Source organism: Poromitra crassiceps, assembly GCF_964638095.1.
Source record: "Poromitra crassiceps genome assembly, chromosome: 5".
NCBI classification, from domain to species: Eukaryota; Metazoa; Chordata; class Actinopteri; order Beryciformes; family Melamphaidae; genus Poromitra; species Poromitra crassiceps.
In genome coordinates, this window is record NC_139642.1 from 57,769,781 (window position 1) to 57,784,953 (window position 15,173).

General features: G+C 42.6%; 2 protein-coding genes across 2 annotated transcripts in view; one reads left to right on the top strand and one right to left on the bottom strand.

The window, feature by feature from the left end:
* The window catches only part of LOC310776207 (uncharacterized protein), a 90,333-nt gene that overhangs the window by 67,229 nt on the left and 7,931 nt on the right, over positions 1–15,173 (bottom strand). The window lies entirely within an intron of this gene.
* LOC310777391 (dynein axonemal assembly factor 4-like) lies at positions 512–11,562 on the top strand (the record flags this gene model as incomplete). The annotated part of the gene is made up of 8 exons (XM_083637719.1): positions 512–634; positions 1,861–2,008; positions 2,311–2,444; positions 6,705–7,034; positions 7,912–8,021; positions 8,112–8,265; positions 11,210–11,315; positions 11,444–11,562. The coding sequence occupies 8 exons, from the start codon at positions 512–514 to the stop codon at positions 11,560–11,562; spliced, it is 1,224 nt and encodes a 407-aa protein (XP_083493845.1).

Below are 15,173 nucleotides of genomic sequence, written 5' to 3' on the forward strand. Positions count from 1 at the left end.
TATATATATATATATATATATATATATATATATATATATATATATATATATATATATATATATAATGAACTATATAAAACGTATAATTCTATTTACACCAGTATCTCTATGTTTTAGAGGCTTTTAATTTTAGACAAACTACTTTGTTGGGTTACTCACATGGTGTGGTGGTGATGTAGCCACCAAAACTGAAGAGCTGTTGTGAATTTCACAACAGCACTTGAAAGTGGCATTATGAGCTGAGCTGAACATATTTCTGAAAGCACTTGAAGGCAGCACGAGGTCTCTGGTGTCTGGTGTCCATGGCAACGAGACGCCACTGGCAACAAAAACACAAACCCTTCCCGGAGTTTCAGGAGTCGCCTTTTTGCTGCAAAAGTCTGGCTTTCTGAGACAATACTCTTTAAACATCATCTGTGTTTTTGTTCCTTGTTTGGGAAAGGCGCTGCTGCTAACTGTTAGCACTAACTACTAGCGTTAGTTCTAACCAGGCTAGAGTGAGCAGTGTGAAATGCCTTTGATGGTGACAGACTACACATGGACACAGACAGAAACCACCATTTATATAAATGTGCCTTTGAAAGGAGCGAAGGCTGCGACAGTGGATATACTCTCTACAGATGACTATCTAAAGGTAAAGTTAACCGTTTGAGGGCATAGCCTAAAACTCCTTGCACACTAAATAATGTAAACACCTACTAAGTGACTTAAACGTGGGTGGGTGAGCATCAGTGTTGGGCAAGTTACTTTCAAAATGTAATATACTACATATTACTAGTTACTTTCATTTGAAAGTAATAAGTTACTTTACAATATTACTTTCTGTGTAGAGTAACTCGTTACTTATTACACTACTTTTGCATTACTTTTACCAAAACAACAGCAGCAGCAGAATGACATCGCCGCCCTGGAACCATCCTGAAAAATAATTTCAACCGCCTTGAAGTCAGTGTAAACAATCCAAAATTCTAAATGTTATTATTAGGGGTTCAAGCCCTGAAGCCCTTTGTTATTGTCATCTATAGTGGTTGTTTGCATAAAAACACAGTTTGATTAGGAAATGATTGTATCTTTTTTAAATATGTGCTTTGATTTAATCAAATGCAACTCAATTTGTAACTTGAGTTACTTGACAAAGTAACTGGTATAATATTACTGAAATCCCATAAGTAATAAGTTTACTGAGTTACTGCTAAAAGTAATATATTACATGTAATATGTTACTTTTGTAATGAGTTACCCCCAACACTGGTGAGCATGCACTGTGCTCCCCTGATACACTATATGCTAGTGTAACCGAATGAATGCGAGTCCTCGTGAGTCCCGAGTGGTAGCGAGTACTAGTAGGTTGGTTAAACTCACTCCCCCAGTATAAAAAGACACGTTATTCATCTCCGCCAAGGGAGCTAGCTCTCTTGGTGAAGTGGTTAGCGTGTCCGCCCCTCAAGCTGAAGGTCGGCAGTTCGAATCCATCCATGGGCAATTCCTTAACATAGGTTGCTGCAATTACCACCAACACAACGCCGTTACACTAGGCTAGTAGTTTATTTATTGATTTATTTATTCATTCATGTATGTGTTTATTTATTTACATTTAGAACTTATATCAATAAAGGGGAGGATTACACCGGAAGAAGCACCCATAAGGCATCATGGCATCTCGAAATAAGGTGGATACGGATAGGAAGGTCGTAAAGGGTCGGGATTCGAGGGATGGGTAGGGGGAGTGGCTAGGTGTAGGTGGCTAGGTGGGTCAGGGCTCTGATCTGACTGACGGTTCAGCCCCTCTCCATATGAAATAACTGCAGGTGTATGAGGGATGCTTGTCTGTTAACGCTAGCTATTTTGGTCTCTGCACAGGTCCATTTCCCACCGTTTCTGTTTGAAGCATTCCTCTCTGAACCCATAGATGATGACAAAAGCTCCGCCAAGATTGGAAATGGAGTTGCACTTATCACTCTGCCGAAGAGGACCAACAGACTGTGGCAGCATCTCATGATAATTAACAGTAAGCAAGTAAACAAGTGCACATTGATATTTTTTGAGGGACTTTTTAGTACTTTAGGCTATAAGAAGCATAATTTCACTCAACAATAAGGCCTTGCATCTAATTTGTCACCAAAACGTATAAGACCTACTTATATATCCACACACTCATCTTAGAGGGAACTTTGGTCCAGAATGCTCCCTGTTTTCTTGTATCTTCTGCTTGATCTTGATGCTCCATAATAATAAAACCTACAGGTTCAATGTGGAGGATGATGAGGTATGGCCACTGCCTCACCTCTGCCTTGTGTGAATGTGTTTCAGATGATAAAGCAAAACAAAAGGAGATCAGAGAGAGGGCCCTCTTGAAGTACCAGGAACAGACTGCTGTGGAGTCCAAAGCCAGGGCAGCCAAAAGGCAAGAAGAGAAAAAATATGCACTGGAGAAGATGATGAAGGTGGGCTCTTCACTGACCATACAGCGCTTCAGTCCAGCGCCCAAAGATATAATTTACAACCATAGACCGTATAGATATATGGACGTAGCTACCATGGTTTGGTTTTTGGACTCGCATTTTGAATCCTCAAGGTTGGCATTTTCATTGTTGCTTGGTTATTTGTTGCCAGAAGTGACGTGAATTTGGACGAGAAGAGCTGCAACGCGGCCTGCTATTGGTCCGTGATTGCCGAGCTGCACGATCACTGGACAGACGACCTGTCAATCACGGCCCAAAACATAGTCTGCTTTATCGTCTATTCTACTCAAAATGGGACCATAATTTAGAAAATGAACATCATGTTGTTTTGAAGAAGACTTGAAACTAGAGATTGAGACCATAAACTCAGTTACATGCGCAGTTTGAGCTCCTCTGCAGCTCCATTGAGAGCCTGGGGAAGCGGTGTATTTTGTCCGGCCCATTGCCCACTCTCTCTAAAAGCTCTGAACGCTTCAGTCGTCTTCTCTCTCTCCACACTTGGCTAAAGAACTTCTGTAACGCCACTGGTTTTTTTGATTTTATTTCTAATTTTGATTATTTTTGGTCTAACCACACTCTGTTTAATAATGATGGATTGCATTTAAACAAGAAAGGAGCTATGCTACTGACCAAAAATTACATCCAGCATTTTGCTTTTAGTTCTTCCTGACCACCACAGTCTTTTTTTTCACCCCATTTATTTTCTGTACACACTGGTTTTGGTGCAGGGAGCTCCCTCTCCCACATTAGCTCATGTGCTGGGAGTTCTCCCGCTAGGATTTCCCCTTCTCCCATCCCTGTTGTGTTGAGCCGCTGCTCACAGTGGCCATCACGAATTAGGTATTTTCGTGCTGTAAACACCTCTCTTTTGTGTCCACTGCCTCCTGCCTCTCCTGGCAGTAATATAGCTACCAACCGTAAGCATATTCATTTTGGGTTCATCAATATTAGATCGATTGCCAGTAAAGCCCTGCTTGTTAATGACATTATCTTAGAACACAATATCGACGCACTTGGTCTCTGCGAAACCTGGCTTAAGCCGAGTGATGTCTCCCCTCTTGTTGAGGCTTCCTCCCAACTTTACCAACTTTCACATCGCTAGAACGTCAAAGAAAGGCGGGGGGGTTGGCCTTATATCAAATTCGATTCTGGGTCTCTCTCCGGATTATAAACTTCAGCTCTCATCTTGCGAGATACTTGTTTTGCGGCCTCCTGATCTGGGTGGCCCCGGGCCCTCTTATTTAATTATGCTCTATTGCCCGCCTGGGCCCTATTCATCCTTTCTTGATGAATTTTCCAACTTTCTTTCTGATCTAATTACCCGCGCCGACAATATCATAATTTTCGGTGACTTCAACATTCGCATCAATTGCAAAACTGACCCGCTCAGCAAAGCCTTTCTGTCCCTTGTTGACACCCTAGGTTTCGCTCAGCTGGTCAATGATCAAACGCACTCTAATGGCAACACGCTTGATCTCGTCCTCGCTCGTGGTTTTATCGTGTCTGATCTTTCAGTTTTACCCTACCCCCCTGCACTGTCTGACCACTATCTAATTAAATTCAAAATTGATCAGCCTCGTCGGCAGTCAAACCCACCAGATATCTATACCGCTCGCCGTATCGATGGTTCCACGACCACGAAACTTGCTGATTTACTACCGATAACGCTTGCCTCTCTCTCAGCGCAAACTGACTCTCTTAATAATTTCACAAACAACTTCAACTCAATCCTACTCGCCTCAATTGATTCTGTTGCACCTCTTTGCACTAAGACCCGTCGCCCTAAAAAACCCACGCCTTGGTTTACTGACGACACTAGAGCCCAAAAGCAAGCTTCCAGAAAGCTTGAACGTAAATGGCGCTCAACAAAGCTTGAAGTCTATCGTCTTGCCTGGAGCGATAGCCTAATAAAGTATAAACGCATGCTATCGGCTGCTAGAGCCTCCTACTTTTCTAACCTCATTAGCTCCAATAAAGACAACCCAAAAATTTTATTTGACACCTTAGCAAGTCTGACTCGTAATCCTACCGCTACTACTGACTCCCCATTTACCGCCAACGTTTTTCTTGACTTCTTTCATTCCAAAATCAACCGTATTAGAGACAATATCAGTAACCATTTATTTGCTATGGGCCCGAACCCTCTACCCCCTGTCTCTGCTGCCCTAGCTGTCACCCCCGTACTCTCGCACTTCGAAACTATTTCATTAGATGCACTCTCCAAATTAGTACTTTCTTCCAAACCTACTTCCTGTCTATTCGACCCTCTCCCGGCTAAGCTCATTAAGGAACTTTTTTCAATACTAGGCCCCCCCGTTCTTACTATCAACTCTTCATTATCCACCGGTGTTGTGCCTGCCTCCTTTAAAACCGCAGTAATTAAACCACTACTCAAAAAACCAACTCTTGACCCCGAGGTTCTCAACAACTTTAGACCGATTTCCAACCTCCCCTTTCTTTCCAAGGTTCTTGAGCGACCCGTCTCTAGTCAATTAACCGACTATTTCTCCCATAACTGTCTTCTCGATCCCTTTCAATCCGGCTTTAGATCACACCACAGCACCGAAACTGCACTCGCAAGGGTTACTAACGATCTCCTTCTTGCCCTAGACTCTAACTCCTCCTCTCTCCTAGTCTTATTGGATCTAAGCGCAGCCTTCGACACAGTTGATCATGGCATTCTTCTGCACCGCTTAGAAAACCACGTTGGTATCCGAGGTACTGCGCTCAGCTGGTTACAATCTTATCTATCCAACAGAACCCAGTGTGTCTCCTATAAAAACATTATGTCCATATTTTCCCTAGTGAAATATGGAGTTCCGCAGGGATCAGTACTCGGTCCTTTGCTCTTCGCTGTCTACCTACTGCCTCTTGGCGATATCTTCCGTAGGTTTGGCATCAGCTACCATTGCTACGCCGATGATACGCAAATTTATATCCCAATTAAACCAGATGATCACTCCCACATTTCAAATCTTGAGTCATGCCTCACTGCTGTTACTGAATGGATGTCTCAAAACTTTCTGCAACTTAATGCCAATAAAACTGAATTTATAGTCATTGGGCCTAAAACCCATCTACCTCTCCTCACGGATCTTAGCCTTAACATTGATGGCTGTGTAATCACCCCAAACCTGACCGTAAAAAACCTTGGTGTGACTTTCGATCCTACTCTCTCGTTTGATGTTCACATTAAAGAAATTGTTAAGATAGCTTTTTTTCATTTACGCAATATTTCAAAGGTCCGTTCCATGCTTAGTACAACTGACGCTGAAACCTTGATACATGCTTTCGTTTCAGCTAGACTTGATTACTGTAATGTCTTGTTCTCTGGCCTACCACTTTGTGGCACTAAGAAACTACAGCTTGTACAAAATGCTGCCGCCAGGATTCTGTCTAGATCTAGAAAATTTGATCATATTACTCCTGTCTTACTCTCCCTCCATTGGCTTCCTATCCATGTAAGAGCTGATTTCAAAGTTCTTCTGCTAACCTACAAGTCCTTACACGGGCTCGCACCCCTGTATTTGGCGGAGCTGCTCGCCCCTTATGTTCCCACGCGAACCCTCCGCTCGCGTGACAGTGGTAACCTTATTGTCCCCAGAGTTGCCAAAAAATCAGCAGGTGGCAGGGCCTTCTCTGCCCGTGCCCCTTTTTTATGGAACCGACTTCCTTTTTTGGTCAAGGAAGCCGGTTCCATCGAAGTCTTTAAATCCCGCTTGAAAACTCATCTTTTTTCACTTTGTTTTGATTGTCCTTGATTCTGTGTTTTATCTGCTATTTGTGCTGTTGTTAGTTATGTGTTACTTATATTTATATTGCTATTTGTGCTGTTATCGTTTTTCTCTATTTGCTATTTGCTATTTATTCCTTACATGTTTTGCTTTGTTTACTGCTTGTTCTTGTTGTTTGTTTCCACTTCCCTTTTTAAGTTTTAATTTAGGTTTTATTCCGATGCATTAACTCTGCTGTTTTTATTATTCTTTCATTGTAAAGTGTTCTGAGACACCTCGGTGTGATTTTACACTTTAAATAAACTTTGATTGATTGATTGGTTAGGAAAGTGTTTACTGAGGTCATAAATCAAGTGAGAAGTACGGCCATTTTCCCATTCACTTCCGTGTAGCCGCAGTTACTTCCGCATTGGCTTCACAAATGGAGCTATAGCAGCTAGCCCACTATTGGCAACTTGTTCTCAAATCTGGCAAGTGTTCTTTATTGTCCTGTCATTTTTGTCACCAGCTTGAGCAGGAGCAAAGAGACGCTATCCAGAAAATCAAGGACGAGGAACGTGAAAAATCGACAGCCGAACTGGAAGCGTGGAAACTAAAGCAGACACAACAAGCAGAGGAAGAAGCCCAGCTGAAGCTCCAACGTCAGAGAACGGACCAAGAGAGACCGAAGGGCGTGAAAAAGATATGTGTCGATCCAAGAGGCAGCGATGGAGCAAGTCGCGAGAAGAAGCAGGTGGATCTGCCTGCTCCCAGGTCCGCTGGGAACATTCAGATCACTTTTACCCCGCGAGTGTTTCCCACGGCGCTTAGGGAGTCACGAGTGCCAGAGGAGGAAGAGGTGAGGGTTTTTTTCTGCTCTCTATCTCATGGTAGATTCAACATCTCTAGGAGGAAATATATATTGAGAATATAGAAGAACAACACTCACACAAACAGTGCTGTTGTTCACATTACACTTCAGCAACTTTATACACAATTACTTTGTTACGTGCCCTCAAAGATTTGTAAATTCCCCCATTTCTTTATAGACAGTGCGGCAAAAGTTGCCCCCAAAATATTTTTCAAATGTCCTACACTGCGCAGGGTGCTCTTTACACTTCCTGAAAGATTCAGGCCAATCACACGTAAGATGACATAGCTGTGGCTGAACACGATTCTGCTCACACACACAGACACACACACACACACACACACACACACACACACACACACACACACACACAGACACACACACACACACACACACACACACTTCACATTCTTATTATAGGATTCTGCAGTCAGAATCTGTTGTCATTGAACTTTTATTTATTGCATCGTATCGTGGTTGTATCAAATTGTGAACCTCATATTACTTATCGAATCGTATCGTCCCATCCCTACCCAAGACACAAATGGAGTTGATTCACAAGCCTTACACAAGGCAAAGAGACAATATTTATCATTATTAATGTTATGGAAACGTGACATTTTCATTATTGTGGCGCACATCCCAAATTAATTGGATGTATTTGCATTGACACTGTTGTTGATGATGTGGTCTTAATGTCTCTGATCACATCTGAAGGTGATTCGGATGATGGGATTTCCAATGGGTCTAGAACACTCCCAGAGAACAACATACAGTATGTCTGTTATTAAAAACAGTATCATTAAAAGGTGGAATTTCCATGCTTCTACAGCAGCACCAAGTTTATCTCTTTGTCCAAACACAGTGGCTCAAAAAGCAAGCAGAAGCGAGGCGTGCAGCGAATGCAGACCTTGAAGAACTGAAGGACCTGAAGGAGGAGGAGAGGAACCCAGACTGGTTGAAGGAGAAGGGGGAGTAAGTGATGATGTGACGTCTCCTCAAAATGTGGACGATCTCCATTGATTGCTGTTGTATTGATCACTGACTGTGCTCCATCTCCTCCAGCAAATGTTTTGCCACCGGCAACTACCTGGCTGCAGTGAACGCCTACGACCTGGCCATCAAGCTCAACAGAAAGATCCCAGCCCTCTACTCCAACAGGGCCGCCTGTCATCTGAAACTAAGGAACCTCCACAAAGCCATCGAGGATTCCTCTCAGGTCGGTCTTGTCTGCATGGATCATGGATCTGAGTCGGGCAGTACTTCTTGGCATGGTGCAGAACATTGTGTCATTCTCAGCTGCTCGCCAAAATAAAATGTCTGCATTGTACGTCTCTGCAACCCACATATGTGTAGAATATCACGTGACATTTCTGAACCAAAAATAAGTTTTGTACGTTATGGCTGTGATTATCTTTATCACAGCCGTGACAATAATATTACAGTACAACATACAGCGGCGATCCTCAAAGTCCGGACTCCGGTCCGCATCCGGACCGAGACACCGTCCTATCCGGACCGAGCCCTATAACCTACAAATCATTGATAACTTACATTTTCACGGAGCGTTTCTATTTTAACCGGCACATGCTTTTATAGTATTTACGGTACTACTGGTTTATCTGCCAGGAAGCTCACAGACCAATGCACGCGCTGTAAATCATCACACGTGATGCCACTCGGCCAATCAAATAAGCGAATCGTTTCTCTCTGTTGCTTCGAGTGGTGCTGCGAGACACACGGACGGAGGGGAGGCGACGCAAGGCGAGAGATACTGAGATAGTAATTTCACATGGTGTGCTCAAAAGAAACCACTCACATGTCCATTCATTGTTCTTACGGGCAGGTTAAAACCAGTATGTCTCGTGTGAAGTGCGGTGCGATCCTGACCGGTCTATGGAAGCGCCACACATGAGCAAACACACATACACACACCAGGGCACACTCACTGCCCAACGCAACAGCATGCGAGGTTGATCGACAGAGGTTGATCGACAGACAGACAGACAGACAGACAGACAGATAGATAGATAGATAGATAGATAGATAGATAGATAGATAGATAGATAGATAGATAGATAGATAGATAGATAGATAGATAGATAGATAGATATATAGGGAGCTCACTTCTCTCAAGAGAAAAGGTTGTTTGTTGGCTGAGAGTGTTAAATGTGAAATGGAGTGAAGAAAAAGGGAAACTTATTTCTCTTAAATTTAAGCACTTCATTTTAAGATGCACATTTTTCCAAAGCACTCTGTTGTATGTCATTTTTAAATGCATTATTTTACTTGAAATGAGAAAAGAGAATGTATTTATTATAGTAGGCTAGTTATGTATAATTAATCCAGTTAAATATGAAAACTGTAAATAAGCATTGTTGATGTTTATTTTGATTTAACAGTCAGTTGTTGACTACATACAGACATTGTACCATTAGGCTACTTCAATCATTGAGTTCAATGGCACTCAATCATAGCGTAAGCTACGTTACAATGTTCCGGACCTTTGCTTGAGGAAATTTTCTCTAACTGGACCTCTTTGAATTTTAATTGAGTGCCCCTGACATACAGCACTCCCTCTCATGTCATATTGCCTAAATGCCTGCTGGGGTCCCTAAACAGTCTTGGAATTGCATGAATCGGGTATGACTGGAAGCTGAAACTCTTGTGGATCCAACGAACCCACTTGTATTCATGTGTGATGATGTTAGTCCCCATAGTAGCCATTCCATAGTGAGACCATTTTTTCCTAAACTTGACCTCACTGTATAAAATGACCTATTGTGATCTCTAGGATAATCACAGCCTTATGAAACTTTACATCACAATAGAGACCTAGAGCATTCATAAAACAGCATCACCAGTTTAACCTATAAAAGCATATAAAGTGTAATTAACTTAGTAGTTAACTTTTTTTGCACATAGCACTGCTGCTACTGAGGTTGATAGTTATGTAGCACAGGCCATAAAATTGTAGCAAGGAACTCCCGTTCCTTACACAGAGTAAGTGGATAATACTGCTGTCAAACACGCACACGCACACACACACACACACACACACACACACACACACACACACACACACACACACACACACACACACACACACACACACACACACTTGAAAATCAAGGATAGTGTAATAATAATAATAATAATAAATTCAATTTATATAGCACACTTTAAAATCCAAGGACTTCACAAGGTGCTTTACAGATGCATGATAAAAGCAATCAAGCAATCAAACAAGGAAATAAAATAATAATAATAAAAATGTAGAGGTAAAAGCACTCACCTACCACCGCGGGGCGCCCCGGGCTTCAATTCCTGGCAGCGGTACTTTCGGCTTCGCCAGACGTTCCTACAGGCACAATTGGCCGTGTCTGCGGGTGGGAAGCCGGCGGGGGTGTGGGAGGTGGTAATGCAACGTAAAGGATGTCAACTTTGATTTTCTATCAGCATTTTACAAAATGTCTATGGGAAAATAAATGGCGGATGAAAATCTCTGGCACAGTGCTGAAGCAGGAAGTGACGTTCACGTTGGCTCTCTATAGTCGTGTTTCCATTACCCTCAGAAATGCGCAAAATCTAAATATCGCAATAGAAATTGGGTAATGGAAACACGTGAATTTCGAAAAACCTCCCAAATATCGCAAAATAGACTGAGTAATACATTACACACGTTTCAGGTGCGATGTTATAATTATAATACACGACATTCTGATTATTGCACCATATCAGCATTTTCCCCCGTCCTCCATCTCTAAATCGGACCAGTTTTATTACGCTACCTTTTTTCCTCTGCCTGTCGCGCTCACTGCATTCACCGCAGCCAGCAACATGCCACTCATTTTCTTTTCAATTGATCATCAGGCTTGTTTATATGCGTTGTAACTTCATGTGGTGATTTGCATTGACCATTGGGTTGGATTTGAGCATGCAGGGGACGGGATATGGGGTAGATCCCCATGCGTAATCACTGGGGCAGCTGCTGGTATTAACGGGGAATTGCGTTCAGGTGTGTCAGGTGTGTCAACTTCAATGGAAACGCCGTCAAGTCGCAATTGTACATTGTCGAAGTTGTAGAAATATCGCAATTATTTTGCGAAAAACTGTAATGGAAACACAGCTTATAACTAACAACTACCCACGTTTCTCTGCAGGCGCTCCATTTGTTGACCCCACCAGTTGCTGCCAACGCATCTTCCAGAGCGAGAGCCCATGTCCGCAGAGGCTCTGCTCTCTGTGAGCTGCAGCTCTACACAGAAGGTTTGTTATTCACCACAGAGCATCTACTACTACTCTCTCTACTCTATTCTACGTCTATTCTCTTTATTCTCATTTGAATTTTGTTTTTAACAGCATAACATGAAGATAAAATTGCACCTTTTCCCCAGGTCTTCAAGATTACCAAGCTGCTCTGATGGTCGATCCTCAGAATGAAGGCCTACAGGCGGACGCACATAGAATCAGGCAGATTATTCAATGTAGCGCAACCGACCCTGATAAAGAGTGAGAAAAAAACGAAAGTATTTGTCTGCAATGATGTAAACGGAAATAAATATAAATATTGAAATAAAGAAATGAACGCTTACATTCCCCTTTTTGTTTTGACCTATAGGTGCAGTAAGGGGAAGCTGTCAATAGGGGGTACTGCCGCACTCCTACTTCCAACATCTATGGGGGCTGGAAATGTGAACATTTTGTGTAGCAGTGAGCTAAAAAAGGAAACTGACTTTACAAATATATAATATATAATATAATAATAATATATAGGTTAATGCAGAGTCTTTCCTGTTCCATAATGCATCCTGCATGCATGATATATGATGCATGGAGAAGAACAATCTAACTTCAGCCACCACTCAGCTGTTTTCTGTTGTATAGAGTCAACGTCGCTCCAAACTCCATTCAAAACTGAAATCATGTGTCAGTTTTACGTGGCTTTACTGATCTGAGAGCAGTTTGGAGGTTGGCAGTTTCAGATCAGAGGGAGACAAAACACTGGACAGCGCCCGTGGTTTGATCCCAGGTAGGGAGAGAAGCATTCAAAGTCGTTTTGTATGAGGAAGTAACCACTGAGCTAAACCAGTGCAATGGTGGAGGGAGGAAACCGCCCTTATATACACACAGTCACTGGTTGTATACACACTGTCGGAATGAATGGATGGAATGTGATTGTGTAACGTTGACTCCTACTATAGCGCAGGCATGACCCACCTGACTCTGCTTCTGATTGGGTTGGGTTTAGACCAGTGATACTCAGCTTGCGGCCCAGGGGCCAGATGCGGCCCGCGACAGGGTGCAGAGTGGCCCCCCGGACCATTTTCTAATAATTTCACGTTCGTTTTCATTGTAAATTAGAATCTAATTCACAATGAAAACTAACGTGAAATAAAGTTTGACTGAGCTCCAGCTGAATTGTCAAACACCGCCGTCTGCTCACTACCCAGGCCCTTGTGTACTATGTACTTAACCTAACTAACTTAACCTAAGTATCCGGTGTGCACAACATTGTCAGAGTAAACTCTAGCTGACACCCCAAAAACCTACAATCCACTACAGAAGAATGTATATTGTTTGTTTATTAACTGGCCCCTGGCCTCCTATCATTTCACGAAAGTGGCCCCCGGGCAAATCAAGGTGAGTATCCCTGGTTTAGACTAACCTCAACGCGAGACTCATCAGTCATTCTTCCTTCCGAGTCTCGGATGCGCGGCCCCTATATCCACTGCAACGTCGGCTAAATGGCTCCACGAGATATACATGTTATCAATCACAATAAAACTGTACCCACCTCCGAGACAATGTTGTTATCCATAGTGCGGGTGCCCTGGCACTCCCAAATAGTGCGTACGTTCCAAGACCGAGCCCTTTTTCACATGGCCGAGCCAATGCTAAAAATTGTAAACTGCAGTACACCCTCCCAACCACTGAGCACCGAACCGATACATCCGGCGCTGTGGAGCACCTAAAAACTTCGGCACTGGCCGAACACTATTCTGGCCAAACATCATTCTCAAGTTCAAGTTGGTTTATTTATGTGAGAATCTATGGGTACCCTGTCCACTATTCATCCAGGGTGCAGCTAGAATAGGAGCAACTGCATTCAATGAATCAAAGTAATCCAGCGCACACCAGGAGATCGACTTTTTGGTTTAATACATGTTTCACATCATGGCTTCTTCAGGAATCACTTTGGCCATGAGAACAAAGATTGTGAACAAAGTGGATGAAATAAATTAAGGGTAAAACTTTACAATACGGGTACATTAATTAAGGGTTCATTAATGCTTAGTTAGTCATTAATAAGCATTAATTAACAGGGTTAGCAAAGCTTAGTACACCCTTATTAAAAAGTGGTACACATTAGACACATTCAATTAAGTTAATTAAGGATTAATTCATGTTTACTAACCCTGTTAATTAGTTAAGTATTGCTTATTAACTAAGCATTAATGAACCCTTAATTAATGTAGCCTACCCTTTTTGTAAAGTGTTTTCAAATTGGGTAGCCTATCTAAACCTGAACTCTGGCGTTGTCCTATTGACTCTTGTCATTTTGTCTTCCTAAACATAGCCTATGGCCTATTGGCCTGTGTATGCACAGGCTTGGGTTTGTTTATCAGTTGATATGAGGGACAGGATGGGTGGTAGAAACGTTGTTTTGTAGGCTGTAGGCCTATTGTGGTTCCTTTCAGGCTGTTGATTACATCTGTGCTTTACACTTGCTTTGGCAATGTATACGTAGGCTACTGTATGTTTCTCATGCCGGGGTCATCTCGCCATTCCGAAGTGTCGGCATTCCGATCATTGACTTCTATGCTTTCGGAGAGGCGGCCCTTTTTATCTCCAAAAAAGGTTTCGCCATTGCGAAAGATATTAGGTCCGCCTTTCCGACATAGCATCTTGAGTTATTTAGCCTACAGGGGTGGGAGAGGTTAGGTTCTGGGGGAGGTTAGGTTTAGGGTTAGGGTCTGCAGGAGGTTAGATGTGGGGGTGGGAGAGGTTAGGTTTAGGGTTAGGGTCTGCAGGAGGTTAGGTTTAGGCATGGGGGGTGGGAGAGGTTAGGTTTAGACGTGGGGGCTGGGAGAGGTTAGCTCCAGCCGGTCCCCCGGGTTAGGGTTCTTTCGCAATGGTGAGACAGATCTCCATTCCGACAATTTTGTCGGAATGCCGGTATTTCGGAGTGCCGACATTTCGGAAATGCCGAGGTGCCCCCTCTCATGCCAATAAAGCCCCTTTGAATTGAATTGAGACAGAGAGAGAACATGACAGAGAGAGAGAGAGAGACAGAGAGAGGTAGAGAAATCATTGAGCATGGCAGTTGTTGTGAAAGCCAGGCGAGATGAAAAAGAACGAAGGAAAGGGAATGAGCTGCAGAGTGAAATAGAAAGAGAGAGAGAGAGAGAGTGACAGGGCGAGAGAAAAATACATAGAAAGGTAGAGTAAAACGAATAGAGAGCCAGAGTGAGATGTCTGTCTGCACAAATGCAGACAAAAAGGTAGAGAGAGATAGAAGGAGAGAACCTGAGAGAGAGAGAGAGAGAGAGAGAGAGAGAGAGAGAGAGAGAGAGAGAGAGCAATATGAGGAAGTGGAGTGTGTGTCTGTCAAAAGTAAATATTTTCATGGCCAACACAACTTATATGACTTGACGTTAGCCTACATGTCTCAATATTTTTACCTGCTAAGGTAAGACACAAAACAAGGTTGTAATATGACACAGCTACACTTGAAGAATCAGTCTGTCAGTTTTCTCATGTGTTTGAGACTCTTATGACGTGAGGTCCTTGTCTTTCAGAATAATAGTACATTTGTCCAGTAAATAATATGCTTCATTGGAAAAAGTCAAGGTCTTTTTTTCTTCCTAGGTCATGGTCTGGATCCATGATGGGGGGTTTAAGTGGATCAGCCAGTTAATGATGGTTCTGCCACATTGAGAAATGACACATTGAGAGAAAGACCCTAATTTGCAATGTTGCCAAGGTAACAATGGATAGAATGCAAAAATCAAAACAAATTGGTACAATAAATAAAAACAGTGAAAATACCAGTCAAAATATTTAGCCTACTTTTAAAATTAATGAGCTTTTCAGTTAGATTCTTAAAATGCTCCGGTGATCATC